The 12,926-nt window shown below is 43.0% G+C and overlaps 1 protein-coding gene across 1 annotated transcript in view; it reads right to left on the bottom strand.

Annotated features, from left to right (window-relative positions):
- Nucleotides 1–12,926, bottom strand: part of LOC308113998 (nuclear factor of activated T-cells, cytoplasmic 1-like) — a 72,996-nt gene that overhangs the window by 40,673 nt on the left and 19,397 nt on the right. Inside the window, exons 5-6 of the mRNA XM_080470611.1 lie at nt 9,952–10,124; nt 8,883–9,023 (exon numbers count right to left, since the gene is read on the bottom strand). Coding sequence (XP_080326737.1) covers nt 8,883–9,023; nt 9,952–10,124 — 314 coding nt within the window. The remainder of the gene's footprint in view (nt 1–8,882; nt 9,024–9,951; nt 10,125–12,926) is intronic.

The following is a 12,926-nucleotide window of genomic DNA, read 5'->3' as shown; positions in this document are numbered from 1 at the left end:
GGAAACCTTAGACTACGACGTCAACCCCAGCCTCCACAAGTAAACATGTTTTTCAAACTTCACTCTCTTCCGTTTTCTTTCGCGATCCACCTTCCACCTCTAAATCACTTTCAAATACTTTCAAAGCGGACATCGTCTAACTAATGTTGTCTGAAACCTGTGATTGATTAGGGCCTGGGCCACCTGTGGCATACCTTTACATACAGCAGATAACCGCAGGACTTTCCGTTCGCTTCTTCTTCCCTGCAACATCTGCAAAATGCTTCTGTTCCTGACAAACACCTCCTCTTTCACGCAACCTCCACCCACACGTAATGCACACACTCAACCGCGGTATCCTTTACCTACGGTATGTTCTGACCTTGAATCACACAGTGAGAAGACGGGGAAGCGTGCAACGATACGTGGCTACGTGCAAGTTGTGTCTGGAGAGGTTTGGGTGTAATCCTCACACAATTCACCCGGGACATGAGTGAGCGGGCACTCAGACACACGGGAGCTTATTTTTAGGCTTTTGTGCTCGAAGGTAAAACAGGGTACGTTTTGCTCCACATGACTCACGTGTGTAAATGAGCTTCACAAAGACTAACACCACCTTGCCAGGACAACACACTCATTCATCAGACCGCACACAGGGCGAGGCTTCTTCTAGTCATCAGGCTCTGACAGCCTGGCAACAGTGTGACTACTGGACCCATTCGAGCAAATTCTACCATTTGTCTGATTTTCGTTGTTTAACGAGCAAAGAGGCAGAGGCTGTTCCAACTGATGATCACAGAAAGGCAAACTTTTCAGATATAAGCCATTATTAGGTTCTAACAGTTTCTGTTCACAGGTCTCTCTGACAGCTGACCTCAGAGTGAACCTGAAAGTTTTTGCTTTCACTTCTTTCTGCAGACGGAGGTGTTTTTCTCTTCTAAAACACACAGTGTAGTGTACAACAGCTTTTGCTGACCGAAAAGAGTTCACTTTAGGATATCTTACAATGGAAAACATGAATCATAATTGTAATTACGGAGGATGTCTTGTGAAACAACCCAGGAATTATTTTTTCTCTTTTCCATAAATGATTTGAAGGCGTGTTTTTTTTTTTTTTTTCTTTTTTTCCGCTTTCCTGTTTACATTTTGTCAGCTTTATTTTCCATTATATTACCTCGGCCGCTTCCTGAAACCCCCCCAAAAATGCTTGAGTAATTTTACACACATTTTCGCAGCAATCACCTGGTGATCCGACGGAGAGCAAAGCCAAAAGGCCAAAGGGATTCCCTCCATAAGTGATCCCAGAGGTGCAGCTGCTTTCTCCCTTAGACACACCTGGTTTCTGCCAATCTGAGGACCGGAGGAATTGGAGAAACTCAGGTCTGCTTCGGATCCAGAGGCTTCTGCATAAATTACGTCTCGACAGTAGATTTATGATGGGTTTATAGTACGGAAGTGAGTTATACTTGGTGTATAACAGGGAAAGTGTGAGCTGACTTGACCTGAGGGGGTGAGCAAGATGGCGGTCAAGGGAGTGAATTTTCATCCTTTTTGTCAGGGGTCCAGCTGTGTGGCATTGAGCTGGAAAATGATCTGAAGAAGAAGAGTGATGGCTGGACCATCATCCCGACTTGTACATTCGTCTAATATTTGTCGGGTGCGTGGCATTCACAAGGAGGTAATCAAAAGTGGAATTCTCTCTTGCTGACCACATGGTGTTTCACAGCCAAGGGAGGCCTCAACTTACAGACCCTCAACTGAACATCTGCTGCAGAGGAGCTGGGGTCAGTCTCTTGATGTGATCAAGCTGGATCACTTTGAAGGCAGATCATCATCTTGGCATATAATGATCATATGAACAGTTGCTTATGAGCTACCCTGCCTCACATTGGGGGAATCTGGGTTCAATATCAAATCTGTGTGGGGTTTGCATGTTCCTTCTGTGCTTGTAAGTGTTTTCTTTGTGTTTTTCTTTGCAATCCAAAGACATTTCTGTAAATTCAACATGCAAATTGCCCATAAGGATCAATGCATGTGTACTGTGATGGGCTTTTAATTGATGGACTGATGGAAGACCATCTCATCGAATGCAAGCCATCTGATGCCAAAAATAAGCCTCCAAGTACTACAGTACTTCATTCCATAACCAGCAAGTAATTATTAAATCTTCCAACCAATATCAGAGAAGTGTTATGAAGAAGTATTTCACATTCAACAGAACTACAATTTGTTAGTGTGTTGACAATACACATATAACAGGTTGGTTCACTCCCTGAAAGTGTTGATTGTTTTTGGTAGTTGTTTAGCCAGGTGTGAAAACTGTTTTGCCAATTTCACTTGTAATACCAGAAACGGTTTCAGGGAAGATCAAAAGTTTGATGATCAACAGTTTGTCGTACTTTTGCGTATAACAACAGAGGAGCATAAAATAGTTGGAATTGTCCATTCCTGGAAGCGATGGGCCGTACATGGGACAAGAGCAGGTCAAAGCTCCAGACTGGGTGAAGTGGTGAAGTAGTATCGCCATCCTTATGTGCCCGATGGGATGAAGAGGTTGAGTGAGTGAGTGAGTGAGTGAGTGAGTGAGTGAGTGAGTGAGTGAGTGAGTGAGTGAGTGAGTGAGTGAGTGAGTGAGTGAGTGAGTGAGTGAGTGAGTCCTAACCCAATTTGCATCTCAAAAGTGAATTGTGAGCTCAAACTTTTTGTATTTTCAACTTGGGAGGCAAACTTTCACTTGCTTCACACTTTGACAGGATCATAACTTATACTTTATAGAGGGATTCAACTTGTACATCAGTTAGGTTGAAAAGTTAGAGGGCAGTCACATCTATCGTTTTAATGCTGGATTATATGGTTTTTTTTGGGGGGGTATTGACCTATTGATTTGAAAAAGGCATGACCTCAGCAATGAGGCAGATTTCCTTTATCGATGTTCAAAAGGAGGAAAGAGAGGTTAAGCTCCTGCAGCAATTACATATCAATGATTGATTTGGAAATATTGCAGAACACCATCCTAATTAGACAATAATTTCTCAAATCGCTAGCCTAAAGCAGACTGGAGGTTGACCTTATCCTACCAAAGTGCCAAAAGCGTGAGTCAAGATTGTGAAGGTTATCTTAGCCCAAAGCCAAGCGACAGTCTAGACATACCGCTAGAAGTACAATACATCGACCAGTTTGTCTGGTGTTTAGACTTGCCCAAGGTAGAAGCGTTCAACGGAGAATAAACAGTCTGAAACAGTTTAGATCATAGTCTGAAAGGCAAGGCCTGCCTGACTCAAGCCATGAAGCTATGGAAATGCAGATACTTCAGCCTGTTGTTGAGGAGTTTTCATAGAGGAAGAATAATAGCCTGGGGGTACTGTAGCATACTATGCTGTCCTAATGTTACAGATTACACTGGGGCTGAGAATTCTCTCTTCCTGCCTAAAGCAGCGACGGAGGAGAGCAGATTTCAGACCGCGGCTGTGTGGTGCTGCTGAGCTCCAGGCACTGCTCCAATCCGACCAGATGTAAAAACCATCCGGCTCACCAGGGAATTCCCTTACCTCCCCTCTGAGTCAGAGTGTAGGCTTTCCCCAGCTTACTTTCTGCATCCCTCCCTCTCCTATTTGCCTGTCTCTCCATCGCTGTCTTTCTAGTTTCCTCGCCACGAGCGCTCATTCCATCCGTGGAAAGCCGGGCAAGCCGGAGCAGACGCTGCAAAAAGGTGCGCCAGGTATGTCTTCCGAGTCGTGTGCCAGAGGAGCGGTTTGGACAAACCAAAACACTGGGACAAGACGCTGCACATGGCAAAAACAACAGAGGAATCAAACCAAGCACAACGACGCAGAAGAAAGCGGAAAGTTGAATAAAGGTCCATGTTTGTGGTCTGTGATGGGTACGGCGCGTTACTGGGACGAAGAAGAAAAAATAAAAGTCAAGGCCTATTAAATATTCTTGTCAATACCAATTACAGCTGAAAAGAATGCTTACATTGCAGCACAAAAATGTGGTTTCTTTCGTCTGTAATTATTTAGCTACAGTCTGATTGACTTGCTCTCCTGCCAAGTGATGATCTTCGAGTCGACGCATCCAATAATGGAATAAAAGTCCATCACCGATAAACTAAACAGCTTTTCGGGACGAGCAGAAAATAGGCCAACAACGTTCAACTCGTCTATTTAAAAAGTCTGTGATGATTTCAGTGCACTAGATTAGAAGAAGGATTTCTATGGAAGCAACATCTTTTCTTCTACCTATCTGAGGGTCTCTGAGGGTCTCGTCTTTTCCGCTTCACCTCCCCTTGTGGGGAATCCTTATTGGATGACTCACTGAAAACACTTCCTACCGAACAACGCAAAGAGGCCCGCAGGCCAGCAGCCGGTCGCATTGGGTGCACATAACAGCAACACACACACACACACACACACACACGTGTGTGCACAGCGAATGCGCAGAGTTTGCATCAGGTATCCTGTGGGTGATGAAGTGGCGCAGTAGGGACGAGCGTCGCATTTAAAAAGTAGAAGTAATTATTTTTCAAGCTGCATTAAGGTTTCCCGCAGTGGCAGCAGCTATGAGCTCTGCTCATTTGATACCAGGGAATTCTCGGGGGGGGGGGGGGGGGGCAGACAGTAAAAACAACATTGAGATGAGGGGAAGAAAACTGAAGTAGACAAACAGAGCAAAATATTACTGAACACAACCGCAGGTTAGTAGACTAAATTACTAAGAACAGTGACCCAGACCTGTTAAGTTTGTAGGCTACTGACCCACTTTCTGATCTCTGATTTGTCAAAACATCATAGTGACGCCAATTTTCAGACACGCCCATTTTCACTAATATATATATATATAAAAAAAAAAAGACAGCTTCTTAAGTCAAAGGAGCATTTCTAAACTCGTACTATGGTTTCCTTTCACAGGTGCAAATCTATTATTTACTGTCTGCTAAAGGAGACAAAGGAGACTTTGACTTGGTGTTCTATCTGTTCTACCTGTAAGATCCTCATGGGTAATTCATTTCAAATACTGTTTCAGTAAAAAACGTGGTGCGCATGTGTCGTTGCAGCGTTTCAGAAGAGTTGCGTTTCCCCTGTTTGCGTGGAGTCGGCGTGTTGTCAAAAAGTTGCGATTTCGCTGGCTCTGAGTATTGTTGTTATGTAAATAGATATTAAAAACGGAAGGAACGTTTTCTGTTTTCACTTTTTTTTGTGTGTAAACAGGGGCAAACACAGAAGTGGTATCGTGTTGCACTTATCACTAACTTATATTTTTGATTATAAAAACAAAATAAAATCACTTCTATAGACTTTAACCTAAACATTTTTTTTCTTTCGGGGGGAGGGGGGGGGGGGTGTAAGGGGTTAAAATAATGCGGGTTAAAGGCATCCCCAAAATATTGCATGTTAAACACAGCTAAAAGAAAAATAAAACACAAACATAATGATGTAAAGGAACTCCTGTATTTAAGCGTTATTGCTGCCTTATTTGTGCTGAAAGACATCTGCTCCGTGTGTGATCTTTTTCAATAATTCCAACTGTACATAATTATTCGCACAAGTTGGACTGGGACTCTAAAAGCCCGTCTGTTGCTCCTTAAGAAAAGTTTTGGAAGGTGTTTATTGGAGTCAATTTTAGAAAGTGAGCAGCCATCCTGACCTTTGATGGCAGCGAGAGTAATGGCTGTCATCGGGGTGGCGAAAGCTGCGACTGGCCGCACACGGAGCTGCGCTGGACGCGTGTGTCCCACTGCGTGAGCACATGTCTACGAGACGTAATCTCTGCGGTGCAGCGTTCTGTATTTCACTCTTGCATTTAGTCATGAACTTTTCCAGGGGAAAATAAAAACCAAAGTTATAGAAGGAATCCGTAATATAATTATGATTTTATTGGTTTCTTTTTCTAGTCTGGTCCTTCTAAATCAACAATCGGAGAAATCCTATGTCGGAGAACCTTCATGAAACAGCAGGGTCCTCCGGTTAAGATGCCAAAAGCCAATTTTTTTGCAGTATATTTGGGACCTAAGTACTTTTCCACGCTCGTACTTGCTCATAGACAGTTGCCATTAGTGAGTGATGTGTGTGTGTCCTTGTGTGTGCATGTGTGTTCAGAGTGTGTAGGCTTTTCTGTAATGGGCTTCTTGACTTAGGAGACCGTGGAAGTGGTGGGTCATTAAAGTTTACATAAAAACAGACTAAGTAGTAGACAGACAACCTCTCTTTCTCTCTCTCTTCTTCTGGACACCGCCGAGACGGAAAACAAACCACTGAAATGTCAATGGCAGGCACGAGTGTGGGGATCCCACCAGTGCAGAGCTCCGCACTGACTTAATGTCTTTAGCGGGTATTGAGGATAGAGGTAAGAAAAACGAGCAGGATGAGGGAGCAAGAACTAGAGGAAAAGGAGGCAGGAAACAGATTTCTTGGGTAGGTGAGTGTTGGAGAATGAGGGGAAATACAAGCTAGAGGGGAATCACGAGTCTCAAGTAGCAGCGGATAAAGAGGCGAAAGGTGTTGTGTGTGTTTGGGCTTTCCTCTCCAGGGGGATCCCCCGTCTCAATGAGTAAGTGAAACCAGGAGGAGGGAGACCCCACATTAGTTCATCCTCCTCCTTAACCCCAACGGTCCTCATAGAGAAGGCCATTCCAAAAGGGAGAGGCGATGCACGGAGACATCACAAGAGTGATGAAGTCTTTACCTTCTATAGTACTGAGACTCATTTTTAAGGTGAAGTCAGAAACTTTCTCACAGGCTGTCACCTATGAATCATAAAGAAACCCTGAAAAGGCCCTTTGGCATTAAGAAAATCTACTTTTAATTTAAATGCGTTTTGTGGGGAATTCCGTCTTTTTTTTCTAAGCCACGAAAACTGAATTCTGCTTTATTTCATATTCATCTCTTCCACTGCTCTACATGTAAAGCTTACACAGGTGAAAAGTAAAAAGGGCTAAATACTTGAGAGGGCTCGTGATTTGACGCCCTTTCGAATAATTTTACAGTTATACAGAATATGATGAAGTAACTGGAGAGTACTGGTTTGGTGTGTGGATGTTGACAAATTGATCTTTCTGCTCATAGTTTCTATGTGAGCTGTTTAGAGGACACCTGCATGCAAAGTGTTAGGAAGACTCTTGTGATGTTAACATCAACATATAATCTGAATTTTAAGTGTTTGAGGACGTCTTTCCCAGTCACTCAAAGCCTGTATGTGACATGCTGAGGAATCATCTTCATCTTGTTCCATCTTCTCATAGTTTGTATGTGAAGTGTTAAGAGGAATGTTGCGGCTCAGTTGGTGAGGTGGGTTCGTCTTCCAGTTCAAGAGTTGGAGGTTTGACATCCATCCCACCTTGTCCTTACCTCTGAGTGTCCTTGGGCACGACACTGAACCCTAAAGCTGTTTCCAATGGGAGTCGAGATGTGTGAGTGTGATTGTAGAAGTATTTTGAAGCCGCTGAAGCAGTAAAAAGCAACATAAAAGTGTGGTCCATTTACCATTTAGTCTTAAGGAGACATCTGGAGACTGTTACCGTATACTTATAGTCTTGATATGAGATGTTTAGGAGATGTTTAATGACAGTAGATTTTCTTTTTCTATGCATGAATTGTTTGTTTGATTTCATTTTGAACATAGTAATAAAAACAAACAATAAAAATTTAAAGTTACAGATGTTTGACCGAGTACTAACCCCTGGGGGACGCCACAATCTCCAAGCATGAAGTAGTAACGTTTCACAGCTTCACAAACTAACTTCTGTCCTTCAAATAACTTTTTTACCCAGTGACAAACTATTTCCCTGATCCCATACCGTTCCACTTTGTTATTAATTAATATGTTATTGTTGATTGTGTTGAATGCTTTTCATTTTTAGGTGGATGAAAACTACAATGGTGTATAGATTATGATCAATACCATTCATGATTTCCTCACTTGATCCCATTAATGCCAATGCCTTTGTGCTGTTTGATCTAAATTTTCATTTTGTTTGGAAATGGAATGATCAGCTCCAGATGAAAGTTTTGAAATTCCCTCATTGACCCTTTTCAGAATTTTCATGGTTCAAGAAACCTCTATAAAAATCTCTCTATGTTGTCTGGATGTGAGCCGTTTTGGGGGCCTCTATGAAGCGTTGCTACGGTAACCACCAACATTGATGACTGTTTATTGGTCACAATACAGTTAATAGTCGGCCTCTTGGAAACAAGAGTGTGACCGCAACTGACATGATTAAATTCCAAAACAGCGGCTCAATCCTCAATGATGAGCAACGTTTTTTATGATCACTTTTTCAGCTTTAGCTTCTCCTCTTATCTGTCCACATCACCATCATCCTCAGCGCATCGTGTTTTAACAGGCTCCTGGGGTACCACAGAGCTTGACCTTTGCTTGGGTTTTTAGTGGTGCGATCAAGGAAATGATCACAGTCATTCAATTGCAAACTGAATCAGTATTGTTTTTATCCTCGCTGCCACCCACACAGGGAGGAAGCACATGGCTGAAGAAGAAAAAAAAATCTGAATGAAGAAGAAATAGCTTCTAAAAGGACGAACAGAGCTACTGAGAGCGAGGGACAGGGTTAACTGTCAGAACTGGAGGGGGGGGGGGTGGGGTGGGTACGTGGACGGTGAGGGAGAAAGGGAAAGTGAGAGAAACAGAGACGTTGCACATGCCCTGGTTGTGATTCATTCCTTAAGTTGTGGCGAGAAACAGTGAACAGGCAATGGAAACTTCAGCGAATGTAAATACGCTTTGGTTAAAAATATAGTGTCTTAATGCACAACACATGTGGCTCGCTGGCGAGACTCGCTGTATTTTGACGGGGAGGAGATACCGAGAAGAACGCCACCGAGCGGGAGACGGAGGGAGACGTTCGAGAGAGACGTCGGGGAGGTGGGAGGGAACGGAGGACTGCAGCTTACCCTGGGCCTTCTCCACGAACACCACCTTGGACTCGGGGAGAAAGTTGAGGCCGGAGAGGAGCATCATCTTCCCTCCGGTGGCGGGGTAGCTGTCCACGCTCTGCTTCTCCACCAAGGGAAGTTCTTGAGCCGAGCGCTGGGCTATTGGAGGAGACACACGCATAAACATTTCAGATACGACGCACAAGTCTACATTTCATCCACCCCGAGGAGCGCGATCCAGGAGCACAGCAGGTCTTGGTTAGGGAAGTGGGCTTATCGACTTTATGATGATGGTTTCATGACCCCGAGCTACGAGATTTTCAGCCAACAGCTGCTTTTAAATGACACTGAAAAAGGGCGTCCAACTGATCGAAACAATATTTTCACAGTCAAATCCTTGTTCTGTTTATTTTTCCGTCCGATAGCTGGCTGCCAACCACCTGTCTCTGGTCTCTCTGACATAACGCCAGTCACCTTGAATCACTGAATAGGGCGTCTTGAGCCAAAGCCAGAAATAGTGAATCTTATCACCTCAAATCAGTGGATCTGAAGTTGAAGTATCTAACAGAAGCTCTCGGAAGCACCTACACATTCTGAATAAACTTCCGTAATGATGAAACAACTAGCGATTAACATCCACTTAGTATAATAAACTATAATGCCAGCCGTGTCTCACAATGTTACTTTAATTGGCTTCCTTCGGGGCGAATAGCATCACACCCATACACAGCGAAACAGAGGGTTCTTTCAATGCACTCGTACAGCTGTGCCAGAAGTGGGGGCTGGAAACTGACCTTTGTGGGGCCCGTGCTAATGGGGTAGCTTTACCACAATACCTTGCGCATTCAGTCATAAAAATGCAAACTTGAGATAGACAACACGTGTGTTTGGCGTCGTGCACAATGCAGCTATTGCCTTGGCAAGTGTGTTTGATGGTGGAAAGCTTATTGAGTGCAGAGGTACTGAATTTGCTCCAGCGGGCAATAAAATATTAGCCGAGTTTATTGGATTACAACAATAGATGCCACCTTTCACTTGGTTGGAAATCCCAGTGGGAAGGCGCGCCAGGTTTAGTGTTCACACTCACAGCACTCGATGGGGTTGGAGGAAGCCTGCAGGGACAGCGTTCGGCCGTTGGGTTGGTTGATGTGGACCCGGAACACCAGCCTGACCCGCGTGTTTTTACGCCCGATGTCCGTTTCTCCTTTGCGAAGCTCGATGTCCGAGTTACGCAACTTCAAGATTCCCGCACAATCGATTCTAGGAGGGAAGCGGAGAAAGTACAAAATATCAAAACACCCAAAATAACACAGAGGTGAAGTTAGTTGGGTTTTGTCCGTTTCTATTTGTTTTTTTTGTTTTTTTGTCTATTAAACACACAGAAATGACTCTTTTTGTCATTGAAATATGGTCCCGGGTTGAAATGGCAGCCTGATTTTCATGATCCTGACTGGGCCATCCGATCAAACCTGCTGTGCAATAGGCTCATCAGCGAAGTCCCCACTGGTATTACAGATCATGCATTGGAAGCTCACTGAAGCACGACCGTGTCGTTATTAATCCAGCATGTCATCAAAGACAAAGTTGGACATTAATGACTTTACATCACAGTTTTAAAGGGTCACAGCGGTCTAAGAATTAGCAGTTCTGTGGAGGAAAGAAAAAAAAAAAAGAAAGAAAAAAAAATCCTTGGGACTGAGAACACCATGGCTTACCAATATCACATGAGGTCTCATTAGAACACGAAATGAGAGCGCATCAAGCCTCGTTCTTTCATACAATTCACTTCACACATTTTCTTTTTTTTTTTGGGGGGGGGGGGGGGTTGAACTGCTGTTAATTGCTACCACATGTGGAAATAGACCCTTGTGTGAGCTGTTCTTCTTTATTTCATTTCACAATTTGGGCGGTAAAGGGGTAAGGTTTCTCCTCCGTTTCTTTGTGGAAAAAAGGCATTCATTTGTAGCTGTGGCCTTTGGTGATTTTTAATGAAACTAGTGTGGCTGGTTAAAAAAAAAAAAAAAAAAGCCGAAGGAATACAAATGGGATATGGTTTGGCATTTCAGTTATTTTACATGGTAGCTTTTTGGGGCATTTTTCCTGGAACACGGTAAATGTCAGATTTTATACCCATCAAACTTTCCCTTGACTTTGGTTTGCATAAGTTAAATAAAGAAAAAGTAGGACGTGCAGTTGGGCTGATGACCTACTCCTTATCAGTCTTGCATCATTGCAACGGATGCGCCGTTTCGTGGCGGCAGAACTGTTCTCATGCTTTTAGTTGAAACTCTCTGTGAAGTGTACACATGTAGACTGGCATAACTGATTTGAACTGAAGCTTTTTATTTTTTCATTTTCATTTGTCTCTATTGTCATCGGGAGGGTCAGCCCAACATTCAGAAAACAGATTTTCTCATGCACAGTTTAAAACTAATGCATGACAAATGTTGTGATGTGAGAAGCTACATTCAGAGGCCTATAAAATATTTAAGGACGTTTAAATATTAATCGAATTTTGGCACCATTTACATGACAGCATTTCAAACCGTCTCCACCAACGCAACGTGGTGGGCCATGCTCACGCTACTATTTCCACTGTAACGCCGGTGAACTCTGCTAAACTTATTTCAGATATTGAAACAACTTCACTGAGTATGAACTTATTGATCGTTGTGATTTGCAGAGAACTTCAATTGTGCTGCTTTGTGCGGTATGATTTTTACTTCCTTTTAAGTGGGGGGAAAAAATCTTGAAGCTGTCTGAAAGTCTGACTGCTTCCCACTCGCCACGAGCAAATAATCATTGCATGAGAGCAACAAGATGTACGCAGCGCTATGAAGGCGAGCGTTTAACAGCTCAGTGGAAAGAGATTTCTCTTTCTTTTAACCAGTTGGACGGACAGAGAGAGGAAAGAGGGGGAACCTTCACTCCTCTTCCTGCAGCTTGTGGGCTGAGGACCAATAAGAAAAGAAACTTGCCCTTGAATGTTGCATTTTTTTTTTTTATAAAACCATAAGGGAAGCATTAAACCCGATCGCTGAGTGGTGCCCCTGAATATGTTACAACATAAAAGAGAATGTGGTGAAGATGAAAATGATATGGTAAGGCAACACAAATGCTAAAATCATCAATGCTCGAAGGCCACCGTCCACTCAGGAAGCTGTTTGTTTCCCTTATATATCATCATAATCCCCAGCAGTTCCATAAACATTAAACTTTGCTGACTAAAATAGATTCACTCCCCATGTTTCCTATATATATATATATATCTATATATCCCCCAAAAATGTTTGATTTCAAATCGTAAAGGATAAATATGTGCAGGAAGAGGTAGTGGCCTCATGTAACCTATACTCAGATACAGCGGTTTTATCCGTAACACAGAGTTCTGGGCTGTACTCCAGTAAATTCACTACTGCCTGGTCTGAGCGGAGCCCCGGGACAGGAGCTGGTGCACAGATACACCGCGAAGCACTGAACGAACGGAGCAGAGGACCAAGAACTTCATGCCCTCAGTCAAGCAAAGTTAACAAATATCAACTGTATTAGGTCAAAGGGGTTTTCGCTTCCAGGTAATTACACTCACAATTCGATACTCTCCTAATTTGAAATGTTACGAGCCAAACTTGTTGGTAAGTGTGTAAGGACAAGAAGAGCAACATCCCAATCATTTCAGTCGGCCGTTATCAGTGACGTATAGCTGAGGTCTACAACCTCGACACCCAAAAGAGACATTTTTGGCTACTTTCCACCAAATCATCATTCTGGAGCTTCAACATACAGCTGCCTTCAAAATGAAAAGAAAACAGCTTAGACATATATCGTTTTGCCATATAAACCAAAAATGGTTGCATTTTTGCAATTGAAAGATTTATAAGAGAAGAACTTGAACTTAAAGAATTATCATGTATTCAAATATTGGCTGGTTTTAACCCTTTCCAGCTGTTTTTTACCATTTTCCCATCTTTTGAGCTGATTTGATTATTTTATTTTAGCAGATTCAGCAATGTTTAGTCATTTTAGACTTTTTGTGTTCTTTAAAGCTAAGTAGGAGCAATTTCT

This window comes from Lipophrys pholis (genome assembly GCF_963383615.2).
Source record: "Lipophrys pholis genome assembly, chromosome: 9".
Taxonomy (NCBI): domain Eukaryota; kingdom Metazoa; phylum Chordata; class Actinopteri; order Blenniiformes; family Blenniidae; genus Lipophrys; species Lipophrys pholis.
This window is presented reverse-complemented; position numbering and strand designations above follow the sequence as displayed.